Source organism: Callospermophilus lateralis, chromosome 3 (assembly GCF_048772815.1).
Source record: "Callospermophilus lateralis isolate mCalLat2 chromosome 3, mCalLat2.hap1, whole genome shotgun sequence".
Classification (NCBI taxonomy): domain Eukaryota; kingdom Metazoa; phylum Chordata; class Mammalia; order Rodentia; family Sciuridae; genus Callospermophilus; species Callospermophilus lateralis.
The window spans coordinates 82,286,599-82,305,644 of NC_135307.1; the positions used below are offsets into that span (position 1 = coordinate 82,286,599).

General features: G+C 34.8%; 1 protein-coding gene across 2 annotated transcripts in view; it reads right to left on the reverse strand.

Moving 5' to 3' along the window:
- Aqr (aquarius intron-binding spliceosomal factor) overlaps nucleotides 1–19,046 on the reverse strand; it is a 113,650-nt gene that overhangs the window by 82,048 nt on the left and 12,556 nt on the right. For both annotated transcript variants that reach the window (XM_076850517.1, XM_076850518.1), the window contains exons 4-7: nucleotides 12,484–12,519; nucleotides 5,487–5,607; nucleotides 3,619–3,759; nucleotides 751–819 (exon numbers count right to left, since the gene is read on the reverse strand). In XM_076850517.1, coding sequence (XP_076706632.1) covers nucleotides 751–819; nucleotides 3,619–3,759; nucleotides 5,487–5,607; nucleotides 12,484–12,519 — 367 coding nt within the window. The remainder of the gene's footprint in view (nucleotides 1–750; nucleotides 820–3,618; nucleotides 3,760–5,486; nucleotides 5,608–12,483; nucleotides 12,520–19,046) is intronic.

The window sequence follows — 19,046 nt, forward strand, 5'->3', positions numbered from 1 at the left end:
ATGAGTCTCAAACAATGAACATAAAGCAACTACCAAAAGTAAAAATAGAAATGCCACCAGTAAATTTTCTATTATGGCATTCACCACTTTTTAACATAAGCTTAAATTAGTCATATGTGTCTTATATTTTTATTCCATTAACTGCTACAGTGAATGAGTACACACATGTGGGTGTATACAGAAATAATCATGTGTAGAAAATACAATTAAGAATAAAGGGTCACACTGAAATTTCACAGTTCAAACTTTACTCCCTAAGATATGTAAATTTGATACATACACATATACACAATAAAGATTTGGTAAAAAAAAAAATGAAGGTCATTAATATTACACATGATCCAGACCTTCTTCTTTAACTATATGTACATTTTAATCAAGGAAACAATAAAAATTCAAGTTTGCATATAGTCTTAGCCAAAGAAATATAAGAATAATAACCATATATTGCTAAAATTATATCCCTTTTTCTATAAGCTCAATAGATAAAGGGATAATTTCTTTCTCTATAAGCTCTATTGATACTAAACTTATATTACAATATTGAAATTAGGTGAAACATGTATTAGGATACACATTAAAACTTTAAAATTATAAAAACTACATATATCAGAAGTTAATGCATGGTAACTTCTAAGCAGGAAAAGGGATTTTTAGCTGACATTTTTATATCCATACTAAAGGTACACAATCTATCACATCTTCACTTACAACATATACATGCATAATATTCTGAAATTAGATACTTACAGGCTGTAAACCCATCCACATTGGGAGGGAGATAAGCTGCTGTACTTGACTCCGTATCAAGTCTACTTCCTATTAAAGGTATGAAGCAAAAAGTCTATAAGCATTCTAGCATTTTCAACTGAATCTTTATAGAGGGAGTATTATGGCTTTTTAAGTCCTGAGGGGAAAACATGGCACCAATACTTATAAATTAGTGATATTTTAATATTTTAAAAAGTTCAATACTCTTAACAACAGTTTTCGTTATTAACTGATTTCATATCTTCAAATTCACCTACTCACAAAAATTTATAAATTCCAAATTTTTGAGGCACAGAGCCTCAAAAATTTTGAGTTACCTGATATGTACATACCTAGCTAAGGCTGAGATGACCCTATTTGAATTGCACTTCTCATACTACAAACAAGTATCCATTTCGCAATCTATTTAGTGCTATTTTTGGGGAGTTATGGGGCTTTTCATTGGTGATTCCAGTGTTTAAAATGAATCTCCAAGAACAAAACTGAAGTGCTTCTAATGTTCAATAAGGCATTTTCTTTGTACTTTCTCCATGTTTGCTAGATAAGCCCATTCAGGAATAACCTGAGGGATAACTCACTCAGGAATAAGGTTACTGAATCAAAAATATGTATTAATAAGATGTCTTTAACAAACACACACATATAAAATAAGGTTATGCACGGATAGTTTGAAAAAAAATGCTGCAACCAGAGACTTGCAGGAACCTAACCCTACTTCTCCTCGAGGAGCCAGGGTTCATTATTAGCTTACTCAGGATTCAGTTATTTTATAGAACAAATGTAACTGCTTCAAATAAAGAAAGTTCACAGCATACTGAAAAAACATTTTCATTATAAATTGGCTTAATACTAGCACCAAACTACTGCTAACTAAACCTTGTTCTTGTTTAATTTCTCATAAAAAATTATGTCTACTTATATTTCTATTTGCTCTGTTTAATTAACATTAAAGAGGCAAAATCGGTATCTATTCGGGGTACCATCATTCTTTTCTATATGCCTTTACAAGATCAGAGTGAAGCAATACATAGAAACAAGCAATAATCATCCATCAATCAACATCCAACCTTCTGGATAAGAAAGAATTCTATGCATTCTCCTGAAAGGCTCTAAGTGCATTACCAATACAAAAACATTTATGTTTAAATAAATATGAGAAATGGATATACTACTTCTCATAAGAAGATACATAATCAATCAACAAATATATGAAAAAATGTTCAATATCTCTAGCAATTAGAGAAATGCAAATCAAAACTACTCTAAGATTTAATCTCATGCTAGTCAGAATGGCAATTATCAAGAATACAAACAGTAAGTGTTAGTGAGGATGTGGGAGAAAAGGCACACTCATATGTTGCTGGTGGGACTGCAAACTGGGTGCAACCTATCTGGAAAGCAGTATGTAGATTCCTTAGAAAACTTGGAATGGAACCACCATTTGATCCAGCTATCCTATTCCTTGGTCTATACCTAAAGCACTTAAAATCAGCATAGTATACACAGTCACATCAATGTTTATAGCTGCTCAATTCACAATAGCCAAAACGTGGAACCAATCTAGATACCCCTTAATAGATGAGTGGACAAATAAAATGTATATTTACACAATGGAATATAACTCAGCAATAAAAGAGAATAAAATTATGGCATTTGCAGGTAAATGGACAGAATTGGAGAATATTATCATGCTAAGTGAAGTAAGCCAATCCCCAAAATCCAAAGGCCAAATGTTCTCTCTGATAAGTGGATGCTGATTCACAATGGTGGCAGGGGGGTGGGAAAATGGAGAAACTGTGACTGGACAAAAGGGAAGTAGGAGAGCGGAGGAGGTATGGGGATAGGAAAGATGGTGGATTGAGATAGACATCATTACTCTAGGTACATATGACTGCACATATGGTGCAATGTTACATTGTATACAACCAGAGAAATGAAAATTTGTGCTGCAATTGTGTACAATGAATCAAAATGTATTCTGTTGTCATATATATGTAATTAGAATAAATACATTTTAAAAATAAATAAATAATTAAATGTGGATATGCCTTTGGATAACCACAGAAAGGAAGATCAAATGAAATATTTTATTTTTTAGAAGATAATCTTGTAAAGGATGAAAGTTATCACACACATTTCCAAAGTTCATCCAGTATTGTCCTTCAACAGTCAACTCAAAATACAACCCTCTTGCTGATGAGCCAGCCTGAGCATAAAGACTAAAAAAGTACTGAAACTTTTTAGCATGGAGTTTGTGGCAGAGATTTCATCAAAGTTCATACTGGTCAGCTGGGTGTAGTGGCATATGCCTGTAATCCCAGCAGCTTACTCAGGTGGCTGGCAGGAGGCTTGCGAGTTCAAAGCCAGCCTCAGCAATAGTGAGGTGTTAAGCAACTCAGTGAGACCCTGTCTAAATAAAAATACAAAATAGGGCTAGGGATGTGACTCAGTGGTTGAGTACCCCTAAATTTAATCCCTGGTACCAAAAACAAAAAAAAAGTTCATACCAGTCAGACTCCACTGTTTCTAATTTTTGTGTTCTCCCTTTGAATTTTCAGCTCTCATTATCATTTTTCTTAAAGTCTACATAATAAATAAAGGAAGGATCAAGTACAAACTACTAAAAATGTGAAAATAATAAAAAATAAAGGATTAAGTATAAACTACTAAAAAGTGAACAAAATTTATAAAATTATTTTATTGATGTGATTTAAATCAAGCTTTTAGCATTATTTTTATTCCCCACATTTTTGTGTGAAAAGATGACCACAAAGATAATCACATCTAAACTCAATCTAGAAGAACAAGAAAATTTGAAAGTTTCCCTAAAACATTAAGTAAAATTACCAAACTATTGAAGCAATGATCAAGAAAAAGCAATAGGACTGTCTGTTCATGGAGTGAAAATTCACCATCATTTTCAGCTAATGCCGCTTTCAAGATGCACTTAAAGAAGAATGGGAAGTGGTCTGGCTTCTTCTTAAAAGTCTGAAAATAAAAATAAGAAGAATAAATACACTTTGAACTGGCTTATTCATGCATTTTTGTTCCTTAAAGCAACACAGTAGTTTTTTAGGAATCTATTAACAAAATCAAAATAAAAAGATTATTTAAATATGGGTAAAGAGGCATTACATGCTTACTTATAATTAAAGATAGCAATTCAAATACAGGTTTCTGACAGGAGAAACTTACAGAAATTGTTAACTAGTAAGATAATGTCATTAATTCTTTTATTTATTTGTTTTTTTTAAAAGAGAGAGAGAGAGAGAATTTTTTTAGCATTTATTTTTTAGTTTTCAGTGGACACAACATCTTTGTTTGTATGTGGTGCTAAGGATCGAACCCGAGCCGCATGCATGCCAGGCGAGCACGCTACCGCTTGAGCCACATCCCCAGCCCTAATTCTTTTAGTTTTTCTTGTGCAAACTATGCTTGTATTTAGCTTAAGTTTGTTTTCTTATTAAGAATCTGCAGTATTTTTAATTCCTTTCATTTGAACAAAGGAAACTACACCTTTAGCAAAAATTAATTTTCACACAGTAATTAATCTCAGGGACAGTTTCTTCTGCTTTATAATATGCTTTTCTTTCTTAACATGTAAATATATTCAAATCTCTTTGATCTACTTCCCCTTCTACTTACTGTTATAGGCAAGTGCTCCAAATGTGTGCTCCAACACTAGTTTCCATTAACTTCTCTAAACCAAACTTCCATCAATAAATACCACTCTTGACACTATCATGGCTGCCAAGACCATTGAACCCAAGCATCAATTCCTTTTCACTGTACTGAAGGCTTCTCTTCCTTTGTTACTTAAACTGCAATGTTCCCATTCTTAGTCCCCATCTCACATTACTTTATGATATATTAATGATTGTAAATATACATCTTCAGTACAGATTTCTCTCCATAATGTTACATCTTTAGATTCCTCTCTCTACCAGGCAATTTCATCTAGTTATTACAATACTCATCTAGATAATACAAAGGCAATTCAAACTCAATGCCCTAAACTCAACTGCACAGTGTTATACCCTCCAAAGTATTCCTCAACACTCTATTCCTATCTTGGGAATGACACCATCATTTATTATATTCAGTTGCCCAAGTTTCGCAAATTATTGAACATAATCCCCTTTCCTAATGCTACTTTAACTAATTATCAAATCAGATCAATTCTACTTTCTAAATCTTCTATATCCTCTGAATCTTTACCATGGTCTCCCAATATTCACAAATTCATTTTCTAGGTTCTAGTTACCTGTGGTTAATAGCAGTTTGAAAATATTAAATAGAAAACTCAAAAATTAAAAAAAAGCTAACTGTCTTGACTTTTGAACATTGTCTAATTGTACTTATTAATATATAACTTTTTTCCCAGCTTCTGATGTCTCTATAATTTATGTTATTTTTCAGTTCTAGCAAAGCAGAAAAATAACTCCATATTTATAATTTATATTTTTCAAATATAAAAAACTTTTAATTTATAATTTTAAGTATAAATTAGTAGTGTTCACAGTACATTAGAAGTGTTGTAATAAAAAAAAAAGCCTAATATTATCTTTCACATGTCTACTCTTTTTCTTAATAGTAGTTTACTATTGGGTAAAGTTCTGCTCTAAAATCACATTTAATGTCTGTAAAAAGTTCTGCTACTTTGTAACAGTTTAAGTGGACAAAGTATAAAAGCCATGAAGTAATTTAAATGTTACCTCCCATGCAGGAACATTTTCTCTGAATTTCTCATTCACCATACAGCAGATGGACATTAAATAGGCCTTGCTAGATACCTCAGGAGAATAATTCATCCAGAGATAATTTTCAAGATACTGGCTGTAAAAATACAATGAATATTTCATTAATACCACCAGTCACTGCATTATATCACTCCCTTGGAAAATCCTAACTATTTACATAGTCCTACACTTTCAAGTAATAAGATATCAAAGGTTATCAATATACATAATTATCATTATAAGATAAACAATAATGTCAGATAAATATCAGCTCTGAAACAAAATAATATTAAGGGCACTTTTACAAATAAATGTATCTGAGACATCTGGCCTAATTCCTATCAGGAAAAAATGACTTCCAGAAACTAAGAAAGAGAATCAAAAAGAGGCTTTGTAATTTTTAATTTACAAGGTATTCCACATCAGCAGTTTTCAATGTAAATGTAGCATTTCCCCCTCCAGATACCAAAATTCTTTTAAGACTTGTGTAAATACTCCTAAACAAATTTAAGTATTTCTGATTTCCAAAACACAATTAAGCCATTTCTTACCTTTCAAGGTAATTATTAAATCAACTATTCTACTGGCTGTAAAATACTGTAAAGTGCTAACAAAAAAAAAAGCAGGACAGTATTTGTTGTATGTAGTACTGGGGACAGAATCCAGGGCCTCAGGCCTGCTAGGTAAGAACTCTACCAATGAGTTACATTCCAGATCTTTATTTTATGTTAAAATGTTTTTAATAGTGCATTATAAGTATACATATTAATGTAATGTGGTTCGTTCTGACATATTACTACATGTGTGGAAAATACCTTGTTCCACGTCAATCCTGAATACTTCTAATTTCCCTTCCTCCCTTCCCCACTCCCTGTCTCTATTACTGGTCTTCCTTCTATTTATTTATTGTTTGTTTGTTTGTTTTTTAAATTGGTGCCTTACAGATATACATAAAGGTGGAATTCAGTGGGGTATATTCATGTACATTGCATAATTTGGTAAATTTCATTCCAGAGTTCCCCCTTCTCCTGTCCTTCCTCCCTTCCTCTTGATCCCCTTCTTTTACTTCACTGATCTCCCTTTCATTTTCATGGGATCTTCTCCCCACTTTTTATCCTTATTTTGCACTAGCTTCTACATAATGAGAGAAAATATTCGATCTTTGCTTTTCTGGATTTAGCTTATTTTACTCAGCATGATAGTCTCAGTTCCATCCATTTATTGGCAAATGTCACAATTTCATTCATTTTTCTGGATTTAGCTTATTTTACTCAGCATGATAGTCTCTAGTTCCATCCATTTATTGGCAAATGTCACTATTTCATTCTTCTTGATGGCTAAGTAAAACTCTATTGGGTATATATACCAAATTTCTTGACTCACTTGCTGTTGACAGGCCCCTACTGAGACCTTTAATTTATTTTTTGAACTCTGCCATAGGGTCTCCCCAAGTTGCCCAGGTACCTCAAACTTGTGTTCCTCAGCCTTCCAAATAGAGTGATTATGGTCATGTACCACCATACCTGGCAAAAAGCAGGACTTTGGCTCCTGCTTTCAATCATTACAAATATGCATAACTTTTCAAGCACACATATGCATACACAGATAATCATTTTAGATTCTACAGTTTTTCTACTTCCTTTTATGCCACACCTCCGATAAAGCATTAATCTCTAGGATATATAAAGAACTCAAAAAAACTTAACACCAAAAAAAAAAAAAAAAAAAAAGCCCCAATCAATAAATGGGCTAAGGAACTGAACAGACACTTCAGTGAAATACAATTGATCAACAAATATATGAAAAAGTGTTCAACATCTCTAGCAATTAGAGAAATGCAAATCAAAACTACTCTTAAGATTTCATCTCACTCCTGTCAGAATAGCAATCATGAAGAATATAGGCAAGAATAAATATTGGCGAAGATGTGGTGAAAAAGGTACACTCATACATTGCTGGTGGGATTGCAAACTGTTGCAACCACTATGGAGAACAGTATGGAGATTCCTCAGAAAACTGGGAATGAAACCCCATTTGACCCAGCTATCCCACTCCTTGATTTATACCCAAAGGACTTAAAATCAGCATACTATAATGACACAGCCACGTCAATGTTTACAGCAGCTCAATTCACAATAGTTAGACTATGGAACCAACCTAGGTGTCCCTCGATAGATGAATGGATAAAGAAAATGTAGTATATATGTTCAATGGAACATTACTCAGCTTTAAAGAGTGAAATTATGCCATTTTTCCAGTAAATGGTTAGAGTTGGAAAATATCATGCTAAGCGAAATAAGCCAATCCCACAAAACCAAAGGCCAAATAATTTCTCTAATATGTGGATGCTACTTCACAGTAAGGTGGGGGGGGGGAAGGGGGCACCAGGGAGTTACCTTAGATTAGGTAAAGGGAAGTAATGGGAGGGGAGGGGATGTGGAGATAGGAAAGATAACAGAATGAAACAGACATTGTTACTATATGTATATATGTGACTACATGACCAATTTGATTCTGCAACATGTACACTCAGAAAAATGAATTTGTATCCCATCTATGTATGATATATCAAAGTGCATAAATGCATTCTACTGTCATGTATAACTAATTAAATTAAAAAATTTAAAAAGTCTATCTACATCAGTATTTCCATGGACCTTTAGCAATACTTCTTGGTTAATCTGTAACAAGTTTAGTAAAATAATGGTCAAAAGAATATAAGAGACTTGAGTGCTATGTCATAAATAGGTGTATCCTCAACGCACTTCTTTCTTACAAGTTTAAATTTTTTTATCCTGAATTATATCCTTTAGAATGTCTGTCATCAATAGTGTATTAACCTATCTTTGTTTGACATTGATTTCATAATAATTAGGCTGGGCACAGGATTCTAGGTGCATGGTGATATTTTCCCCACTACATAGGATAATGGAATGTCTCATTCCATTATATTCATTACTACAATTGAAAAGTCTATAATCAACTATTTGTTCTTCTTTAATGTCTTTTCCCTCCAGCAAATTTTAAGATCTTCATTCTATCTTTATTGTTCTGCAGTGGCTCTGTTTATGATTTGCTATATTTCTGGAATTTAAAAGATTTGTGTTTCAAATCTAAATTTCTAAAATTTAAAATTCAAATCTAGAATTTCTAAAATTTCTTGATGCTCATCTCTTCTAAACTGCCACTTTCTCGCCTCTCTGAAGCATTTCTGAAACTCCTATTAGACCTCATTCTAGCCTCTATTTCTCTGTTACTCTTAATCTTTGCTATTTTCTAGTTAATTTCCTCAGATCTCTCTTGCAGTTCACTAATTTTCTTTTTAGCTATATCTAACTTGATATTTAAATTTTCCCACTGAGTTTCTGAGTCTCAATGATTTTTATTTCCATTATCTTGAAGTCTGTTCATTTTTAATGTCTTATTTCTTGATCATATATTCTGTTTCTCCTTTTATACCCATACTAATTTTAAACAAAAAAATTTGACAGTATGTCCAGGTATAGTGGTGCATGCCTGTGTTCCCAGAAGCTTGGGAGGCTGAGGCAGGAGAATTTTGAGTTCAAAGCCAGCCTCAGCAACTTAGTGAGGCCCTAAACAACTTAGTAAGATCGTTACTAAAATATGTATAAAAAAAAAAAGGACAAGGGAGGGGCTGGGGTTGTGGCTTAGTGGTAGAGCTCTCACCTAGCATATGTGAAGCACTGGGTTCAATCTTCAGCACCCACATAAATAAATCAATAAAGGTACTGTGTCCATCTACAACTAAACACAAAAATTTAAAAAGGACAGGGGATGTAGTTCTATGGTGGTAAAGTACCACTGGGTTCAATTCCCAGTACCCAAAAAAACCAACAAAAAAAGATTTTACAGTGTGTATCAAGTATTTAATGATCTAAAGATATTTGGGAGAAGGAAGATTTCAGTCTGTTCTTTGTTGTTCACTCTTGCTTGGTCTAATCTTCTTTGTAATTTTGGACTGTGAACTCACCTTTATCAGGGTTTTTTATCTGTACAAGTATTTTGCAAAATGGTTGGAATACCTATCCTTCCAAAGTATCTTCATATTTATTTCTGCCAGATGCCCCAGGGATTTCACTAGCTTGTCATCATTTCTAATAGTAATGTCTTGTTCTGAGCAGAGCAAACTCAAAACATATTCTTTGCATTTTTCATACAAAGAAACAAAGGCAATAGTCAATGACTGGCCTCATATAATAGACATGGCCTTGACTCCAAACTACATTTCTTTCTCCAAACTTAAAGATTTGTTCAGTTACTCACAGATAGTATTTTAGCAGTTACACCAAATGCAATTGATATCATATATAATAGTACATCCTTCCTATGAATTTCATCAACAGAAAACTTTTTTTTTTTTTTTTTGCCTTCACAAAAGGAGAGGATGCTTTTATTGAAACATCTTTTAAGAAAATTGAGGTCAACTGGAAACAGTAACTTTGTGACCCTTTATTTCATAAACCCATTGTTTCCTCTGAGAAGCTCAGAGTAACAGGAACTTGCTGCCTCTGCACCCCTAGTCATTGTTTTGTTCAGAGGATATTGCAATGCTTCTAAGACAACAAATAAGATGCTACATTTTGCAAGACTCTACCTAGCTCACTGGAACTCTAGACAGAAAACTCACTTCCTCCTTTCTCAATTCACTTTCTAGTATCCAGCTAACTTCATGCCATCTCACTTTCTACTCCACCAAGAGACCCTAAATTACTCTTTATTAAAAACTTTAGAATGGTTATGTCTGGAGACTGGTACAGAGAAAATGACATTCTTACATTGAAGATATACACAAAAGTTCCTAAAAGACAACAACCCACTTTTTCAGTTATTAAAAATCTTTAACTGTCATTGATAATTTCAGTGTGTTTTGTTATACAAAACACATCCTGCTAGTGGCTTAGACAAAGGAGAAAAATGGGAAGGGAAGGAGGACTGGAATAGGAAAAACAGTAGAATGAGTCAGACCTAACTTTCCTATGTTCATATATGAATTCACCACCAATGAAATTCTACATCATGTACAACCACAAGAATGGATCTTAGTTAGAATAAGTTGTACTCCAAAATGTATGTATAATATGTCAAACTACACTCTATTGTCATGTATACCTAAAAAGAATTTTTAAAAAATCTTCATGTCCTCCTGGTGTCTTTACTCTAGATGTCTGCTTAATCTTAATTGCATAACATTATCCTTTTGATTTGCTATAGTTTGAATCTTGCATAGCTTTCAAAGACCATGTTTTATAGGCTTGGAATCCAGCCTGTGGTGTTATGGGGAGATCCTTAACCCTTTAGGAAGTGAGGCTTAGGGGAAGGAAGTTAGGTCACTGGAGGCATGCCCTTGAAAGAGATATTGGACCCTAGTGCCTTCCTCTCTCTTTGCTTCTCAGCTGCCATAAGGTGAATACACCTGTTCCATCATGTGTTCCTACCATGATTTATTATGCCACCACAGGTCTAAAGAAACAGGGCCAAGCAATTATGGTCTGAAACCATGGATCAAAATAAACCCTTTTGATTATCTCAGGTATTTTGTTAGAGCAACAAAAAGCTGGCTAACTTTTGAAAGGTGATGTGATACTATGGAAAGGGCATATTTATCTAAGGACTAGGTAGGGTCTAATTTCTAGCCTACAATTTTCTCCTCTATGATCAAAATGGGGTTACTGTGAAGATTTAATGAGATCATATTACAATACAGTTCTTAGTATGTAACTACCTCAACTTACTTTAAATCATAACTATAAACTTCAATTTCCTTCTTTAAGAATAAGACCACCTACTTCATGCCATTTTTATAAGGATTAAATCACTGGACGTAGAGAATAAATATTATATATACAGAAGCCCTGACCTCTTATGCAAACCAGATCTCAACAGGTAGACAGAAGTGGAAAAACCATGAGTTTTGGCATTAGACACTGACATACCAGATGTCCCAATTACTTCATTGTAATATCTTTAACAAATTACTTCAGCTCTCTGATCCCAGATTCTTCTGGTAAATGGAAAGGATACTACTTTCTTTGCAGGACTGCTACTGAGTACTCTATAAATAAAAATGTTTAACACTATGCCTAGCACAAGGCAATAGTTCAATAAATGGTAAATATTACTATTATCAACAACAATCCTGGCTGTTATTTACAGTGTACTGGCCAAACCCAGTTTATAACATGACCTAATCTACCTTCACAATTTAAAGTTGTTCATTCTCTCTTATCTGAAATATTTATGTTATCAGTGGATAGGTTGAATAATGATGCATTGGTAACAACAACACATTAGATTGACAGAAAAAAAATGGCTATAGAATATATCCCCAATTTATTCAAAATGATCACTACAAACCAAGCAAGACAGAAACTGCTCAGCATACGCTACCTTATGCAGTGAGAAACACCACAAAATACAAGTTCTTCTGGTAATAGGGCATCTTTGGAAAAAAAGATATATATATATCCAAAATAAACCAATCACAAAAATATAAATCCCCACAAATTTATTTTCTTTATTTTTTGTTGTTCTTGTTTATTGTTTTGGTGGTGGGGACTGAACCCAGGTCCTTGTGCAAGATAAGTATGTACTCTACCTTGTGCAAGATAAGTTATATTGTAAGTGGATAGACTTATTTTCTTAACTGCTCTTGGAGATATATTTAAAAAGTAGCTAAGACTTAAATCACATTATCATCTTTAACTTCATCAAAGTAATTTCTTTTTTGGGGAAAGTGGGGGTTAAACTCAGGGGCACTCAGACCACTGAGCCACATTCCCAACCCTGTTTTGTATTTCCCAGTGACTCAGGATCTTGCTGAGTCACTTAGAGTCTTGCTAAGTTCCTAAGGTTGGCTTTGAACTCTTGACCCTCCTGCCTCAGCCTCCTTGAGCCACTGGGATTACAGGCATGTGCCACCGTACCCAGCTAAAGTAATTTCCTTTTAACTCACCTAAATTCCAACAGCATTATCTTTCGGATGGCAAACCTAAAAACATAAAAATAAAAATAATTACATAAAATTATTATTATTTAATAAACTAAGGTAAATAAAATGTTTAAATAGAAAACAAAATATTGCAGAGTTCTTAATGCAAATGGATTTTGGAATCTTTTATTTTAAAGATAAGTCATATCAGATCACAACTGTCAAAGGCTAACCTGTACAACTTGTACAAGGGCCTCACACATGTTGGGTACTCTATAACTGATAACTGAGCTATCCCCCCAGGTCTGTCTGAACAACTTCTTAAGCATTGACCATCATGCTTTTATTTCATGAGCATATCGATCTATGTCGCAAATTTGGAAGTCACATAGTCATTAGTCTTGACAGTGAACCTAAAATATTAGAAAATACTTTGTAGGGATTACCAGATCTTTCTCTTCATTATACTGCCTTTTTATAACACAAGTACTTTTGTTTTATATGAATAGCTGATACTACAGTCATGGGGTATCTCTCCAAAGGCAAGTTCAAATGCCACTAATTTAGTTTTATCCTCTTGTAATACTGGAAATAAACTACCCAGAACAGAACACTGCCACTAGATAATAGTTTCCAGCTTGAAAATTAAATGTATATGAATTATAAATTTAGTATCCCAGAAGATCATTATCCTGTCAAAATCATATTCCACTGATTTCTGAGCTCTTAAATAGTTTCACTGAGCAAATAATGTCACAGAACTTTGCTGAGAATGAAGTGAAGATTTTTACTACAGGCAAAAATACAAAGATGGAACACTATCAAGGTATTGGCAGCTTCTACAGCCAGCTAGGCAGAAGAGTGGATGGAACACCTTGAGTGACACACTCTACATCTCCAGCCTAACTAAAGTTGTACAAATAAGGCACTAGAAATCATTTCAGAAAAACTTCAAAGGTAAGTATGAAAAGTTCCAGCTGTATAAGTTATCAATATTCACTGAGAGCAAGCATACAATGTACCCAACACTGTGCCACAAACTTAACATACATTCCATTAAATTCTTCCAAAGTTGGACAATTTATATACAACAAGTTAGGTCCATTAACTGTATCAATAACTGAATCATATGAGAAAAAAGAGAAGACATTCAAAGGGAAATGCCTTTGCTGCCATAAATGCTCCTGCTTTTTTTCTTGGGATATAGACATGCAAAATATGGGATCTGGGCTGGGATTGTGGCTCAGTGGTAGAGTACTTGCCTAGCATGTGTGAGGCACTGGGTTCAATTCTCAGCACCAAATAAAAAATAAACAAATAAAATAAAGGTATTGTGTCCATTTATAACTAATAAAATTATATGAAAACAAACAAACAAACATGGGGTCTGGAAGGCTACAGCCTCCTGGTAATCACACAGGGAAAGCCAAAAAAATTATTTGAACACAGTGACAAGGGTACTGACATTATGAACTTCTGAACCATCAACTTCTAAATTTATTATATAGATGATTAGAAATAAATACTGTGAACAAAAGATGCCAGTCACAAAAGAATATATACTATGATTCTACTTATAGTTCAAAAACAGGCAAAACTATAGTTGTTGAGAGCCACAGTTTAGTCAGAATGACGCCTGGAATTTTTGCCAGAGGGAATGGTTGAAAGGTGACCCTGCTCGGGATTAGGGCGGCTCTGGGATTAGGGCAGATCCTGCTGGGAATAGGCTCCAGGATTAGGGCGGATCCTGCTGCCTCAGGCACCTGCTACTTAGGAGTTCCCAGAGAACTGAGAGAACTGGCGTGTGGAGCTGGTGGAGGCAGGGTGTTCCCAGGAAGTGTGTGTAGAGTGCCGGAAAGAGTTCAGGAATAAAAAAGAGTTGCTGTTTGAACCTACAGGGCTTTGTGGCAGCTCAGTTATTTTGTGCACAGACAGACTGCGGCATTTGGTGGACCGTATGGGGAACGCCTGAAGCTTGGAGGTAAGTGAAATTGCTCGCCCCTGAAAGAGAGCGAAAGAATGGGTGACCATTTCCAAAAATAATGTGTTCTTGTTTTGATTTATTTTGTTTATATTTCAAGTTGCTTGTCACTAGAACTTTCTCAGGCAAACTGGGGAAAATGGTTGGCTCAAGGTTTGAAGTTGTTTGCCCCCAGGAAGAGAATTTGTTAGAGGAAGGAGGCACCCCAGTTAGGGCATATGTTGATACAATACAAAAATGTAGCCCATGGCTTTTTAAAGAGGAGTTTTTGAATATATCACAATGGGACCATCATGGTACCTTGTAAAAAGACTTTTCTTCAACAAGAAAGAGATGGCTAATTCTGTTTATTACACTTGTCTAAGATCTTGGTTTTTACAGACATCTGATTAATTTACAAAGCTAAAGTGTTGAAACATCAACCACTAAATATAAAATCAAGTACTCTTTACTTATTAAGTTCCATAAGGTAATATATTTAAACATGATGTGTGTCTTCATAAATTGGTAAATGGAATAAAGGTTTAATATTGCTTTGTGTCTGTGTCTTTGCTGAAACAAGGTTACTAAGAGTTAAGATTCTATCAGGTGTAATTTATATACAAAGAGTATAACAAGTTTCAGTTAGGTTTCAATTATAGTATTATCGTACCATAAAAAAACATGAAAGTATTTCATCTGTCTAAATTCAGAAATTTTATAAGGGTTGTTTCAGAATGTGAATTTATAAAAAGGGTTAATGACTAGAAAAGAGATATAAAAAGATTCAAGATGTGGAAATATATTTTAATATGAAAGGTTGAAAAAAAAGAAATGTTTCTAGATGAGATAATCTTTGTGAGGTAAAGTAAAAAGTTGTAAAATGTCTAAGTTGCAAAAGGCTTTAAAAGGTTAAATTGAAGGTGGTTAAGATGCCTTCATGGCAGAGGAAAGATTGTGTCATTCGAAGCCTCGTTAATTTTAAAAGCATTACTTAAAAAAAAAAAAACCTTGAAAATGGGAAGGTAATAGGATAAAAGCAATTTGGATAAAGAAGATTAAAAATTTAAAGTGGAAAACTTTAAAGACAAAAGTACAGAAAGGTGAAAAAAAAAAAAAGAAAGATGTAGGAAGACAAGAATTTTAAACCCACAAAATAGGAAGCAAAAAAAAAAAAAAAAAACTAAGAGGAAAAAAGCAACTAAGGGTGAATGTACAAACCTCAGAAGAAAACTAGAAGATAGAAACAAGATAAAAATGGTTAAAAATGTCAAATAAAGGTATTTCAGATAAAAAATACAAAAAGCTAAGACAACTATTAGATACAGACATTCAAGATAGAAAAAGGTAGAAGAGAAAAGTTTAAAGTCAAATATTGGATAAAATAGAAGAAGAAGGAGATTATTAGTAATTTTTTCAAAAAGCCCATCAACTTTAATTTCTGGTGGTGCAGAAATTAGAAGTCTTAGATGAGGGTGTTAAAATTTATAGACAAGAGCCAATTTAGAAAACGTTAAACTAGAAGGAAATTGGCTTAAAACCACATCAAAAAATTAAAAGGACTAAAGTAATTCTAAAAACTAAGGCAAAATGCTTTTGGAAGACTTGAATTTAAAAGGATCTTTAAATTTCCAAAGGATGCATATAGGATATTTTGGAACATCATCCCTGAAGAAAAATCAGTTAATGTTTTACTTAACAGGAATCCCATACAATCCACAGGGACAAGGCATAGTTGAAAGAGCTCATCAAACTATTAAAAAGTACTTATATTCTAACAGGACAATGGGAAGGTCCTGACCCAGTGATTGTCTGGAGTCGGGGGTCTGTTTGTGTGTTTCCACAGGGAGAACAGCAGCCGATTTGGATTCCAGAGAGATTAACTAGAGCGATTTCTACAGACCAAAAAGAAGATGATTTGGCTCAAATCCATAATGGCTGATATTCAGAACTCCAGTTTGGCTATTCTTACATCTGTGACAGTGATTCTCCCATACCTGGAGGCTAATGAATAATGAACACAATTAAGGCCTATTTCAAATGTAAGAAACCTTGAGGCTTACTTGTGGGAATACCTTCAGACTCATATGCAAGTTACAGGAAGAAGGATGGGATATCATAAGAAGAGTCAAACCCAGGCGGTAACCAGGATGCTTTTTTTTCAATATCTATTTTATTATTGCCTTTTCCCACATCATGAAGTTCTATTTTATTTTTTGAGCTCATACAGACCTAGGTTAATGTTTTGCTGATCAGTTCTATTTTTTGACTGGAGTTTTTAAACATTGCAATGGAGATTTCACCTGTAAAAAGCTACAAGGCCTTTACTATTGTCTTATGTGTTGTATGTTATGTGTGCACACTTGTGTTTTGTGTTGTATGTCTGTATGTGTGTATGTCCACATATATGAGGAGAGCTCATGAAAAAATAGATCTGAATTTTTTTTTATTCACGTGATTTAAATGGTTTAATTTAAATTGGGTAAACAGCTGTTGAGGATTCTTTTAATATGTGAACAAAAAAGGAAGTCAACAGATCGGTTTGTTTACTTTCACCTTTCCTTTTCATTATATTTAATAATTCTGTTCAGGATAATGTAAATTGTTTAGAAAATTGCTTTCTTTTAGTGCCTGCTGGAATGTTACATAATTTTTTTTTAGCCATCATTGCAGAATTCCTATCTTCATCCCAGTGCCGGTGAAGACAAAGATAAAACTAAACTACAGGTGGGAGGGAAAGGGAGAGAGAAGGGAAATTGCATGTAAATAGAAGGAGACCCTCAGGGGTATACAAAATTACATACAAGAGGAAGTGAGGGGAAAGGAGGAAAAATATAAGGGGGGAGAAATGAATTACAGTAGAGGGGGTAGAGAGAGAAGAGGGGAGGGGATGGGGGAGGGGGGATAGTAGAGGATAGGAAAGGCAGCAGAATACAACAGACACCAGAATGGCAATATGTAAATCAATGGTTGTGCAACTGATGTGATTCTGCAATCTGTATATGGGGTAAAAATGGGAGTTCATATCCCACTTGAATCAAAGTGTGAAATATTATATATCAAGAACTATGTAATGTTTTGAACAACCTACAATAAAAATTAATTAAAAAAAAAAAACTAAACTACAGCTTCTTCAATAGCTATCACAGTAAACTGTATAAACTGATGCATCAATGAATAATAATTCAACAAGTGATGCTCAATCAAGGAGTCGATTTACTTTGGGAGGAAATGGACATATTGATGGATTCCTCTGCTTTGAACTGCTTGCAGAACTTGCCTGGACTATATATCACTTGCATGCATTGTGAACTATCTGTTGGTGCAGCAAATTGTGGTAGTGCTGGGGTATCTTTGCTGATGGTGTCATAGGTGGCATAATTTTTCCAAAAAGAGCCATCATTTGGCTTGGTGCAGTGGCATTTTGCATCCTCCTCCCTTTCTGCTTGTGATGGTCTAAAATTTGGGGGCCAACAGAGGTGAGGCAAAGAACCTCACCCCCCCCCCCCACTGGCACCAAGGCCAAATTTGGGGGCCAACAGAGGTGAGGCAAAGAACCTCACCCCTCCACTGGTACCAAGGCCAAATTTGGGGGCCAACAGAGGTGAGGGAAAGAACCTCACCCCCCCACTGGTGCAAAGGCCTAGCCACAAGTATGGCTGTATGCTGGTAGCCAATGACGGGTAAGATCCAATTACAATGGTACCAACCTAAGACAGGAGGCTGATGCCTTGAGGTCAGCTCATCCGATGACGGGTAAAGACCATATGTAGTACTGTACAACTTAAGACAGGCACGGTCCCTAAGCCACATGCTTGTTGTTTAATTAAACAGAAGAGGGGAGATGTTGAGAGCCACAGTTTAGTCAGAATGATGCCTGGCATTTTTACCAGAGGAAATGGTTGAAAGGTGACCCTGCTCTGGGATTAGGGCGGATCCTGCTGGGATTAGGGCGGATCCTGCTGGGATTAGGGCGGATCCTTTTGCCTTGTGCACCTGCTACTTTGAAGTTCCCATTGAGTTCTCGCGGGGTTCTGAGAGAACTGGCGCGCAGAGCCCGGTGGAGGCAGGATGTTCCCAGGAAGTGTGTGTAGAGGGCCGGAGAGAGTTCGGGAATAAAAAAGAGTTGCTGTTTGAACCTACAAAGCTTTGTGGCGGCTCGGTTATTTTGTGCCCAGCCAGACTGCGGCATATAGTATTCATACGCAGAGGAACAAGCAAGGGGCTTCGGGAATATTGGCAACCTTCTATTTTGTTTTGTTTTCCTGTTGCTAAATTTTATAATAAAAGGGTTTATACATTTCAAATAAAAATTAATATAAACACTGGTAAAGCAAATTGTTCTACAGGTAATTTTTTAAAGCATAAAAAGCAATTAAATAGGGCTGGGGATGTGGCTCAAGCGGTAGTGCGCTCGCCTGGCATGCGTGCGGCCCGGGTTCAATTCTCAGCACCACATACAAACAAAGACGTTGTGTCTGCCGATAACTAAAAAATAAATATTAAAAAAAATTCTCTCTCCCCCTCTCTCTCTCTCTCTCACACTCTCTCTTTAAAAAAAAAAAAGCAATTAAATAAATTCACAGTAGGTTTAATAATCATACCAAAGTGTGCAAGAGATTGCTAG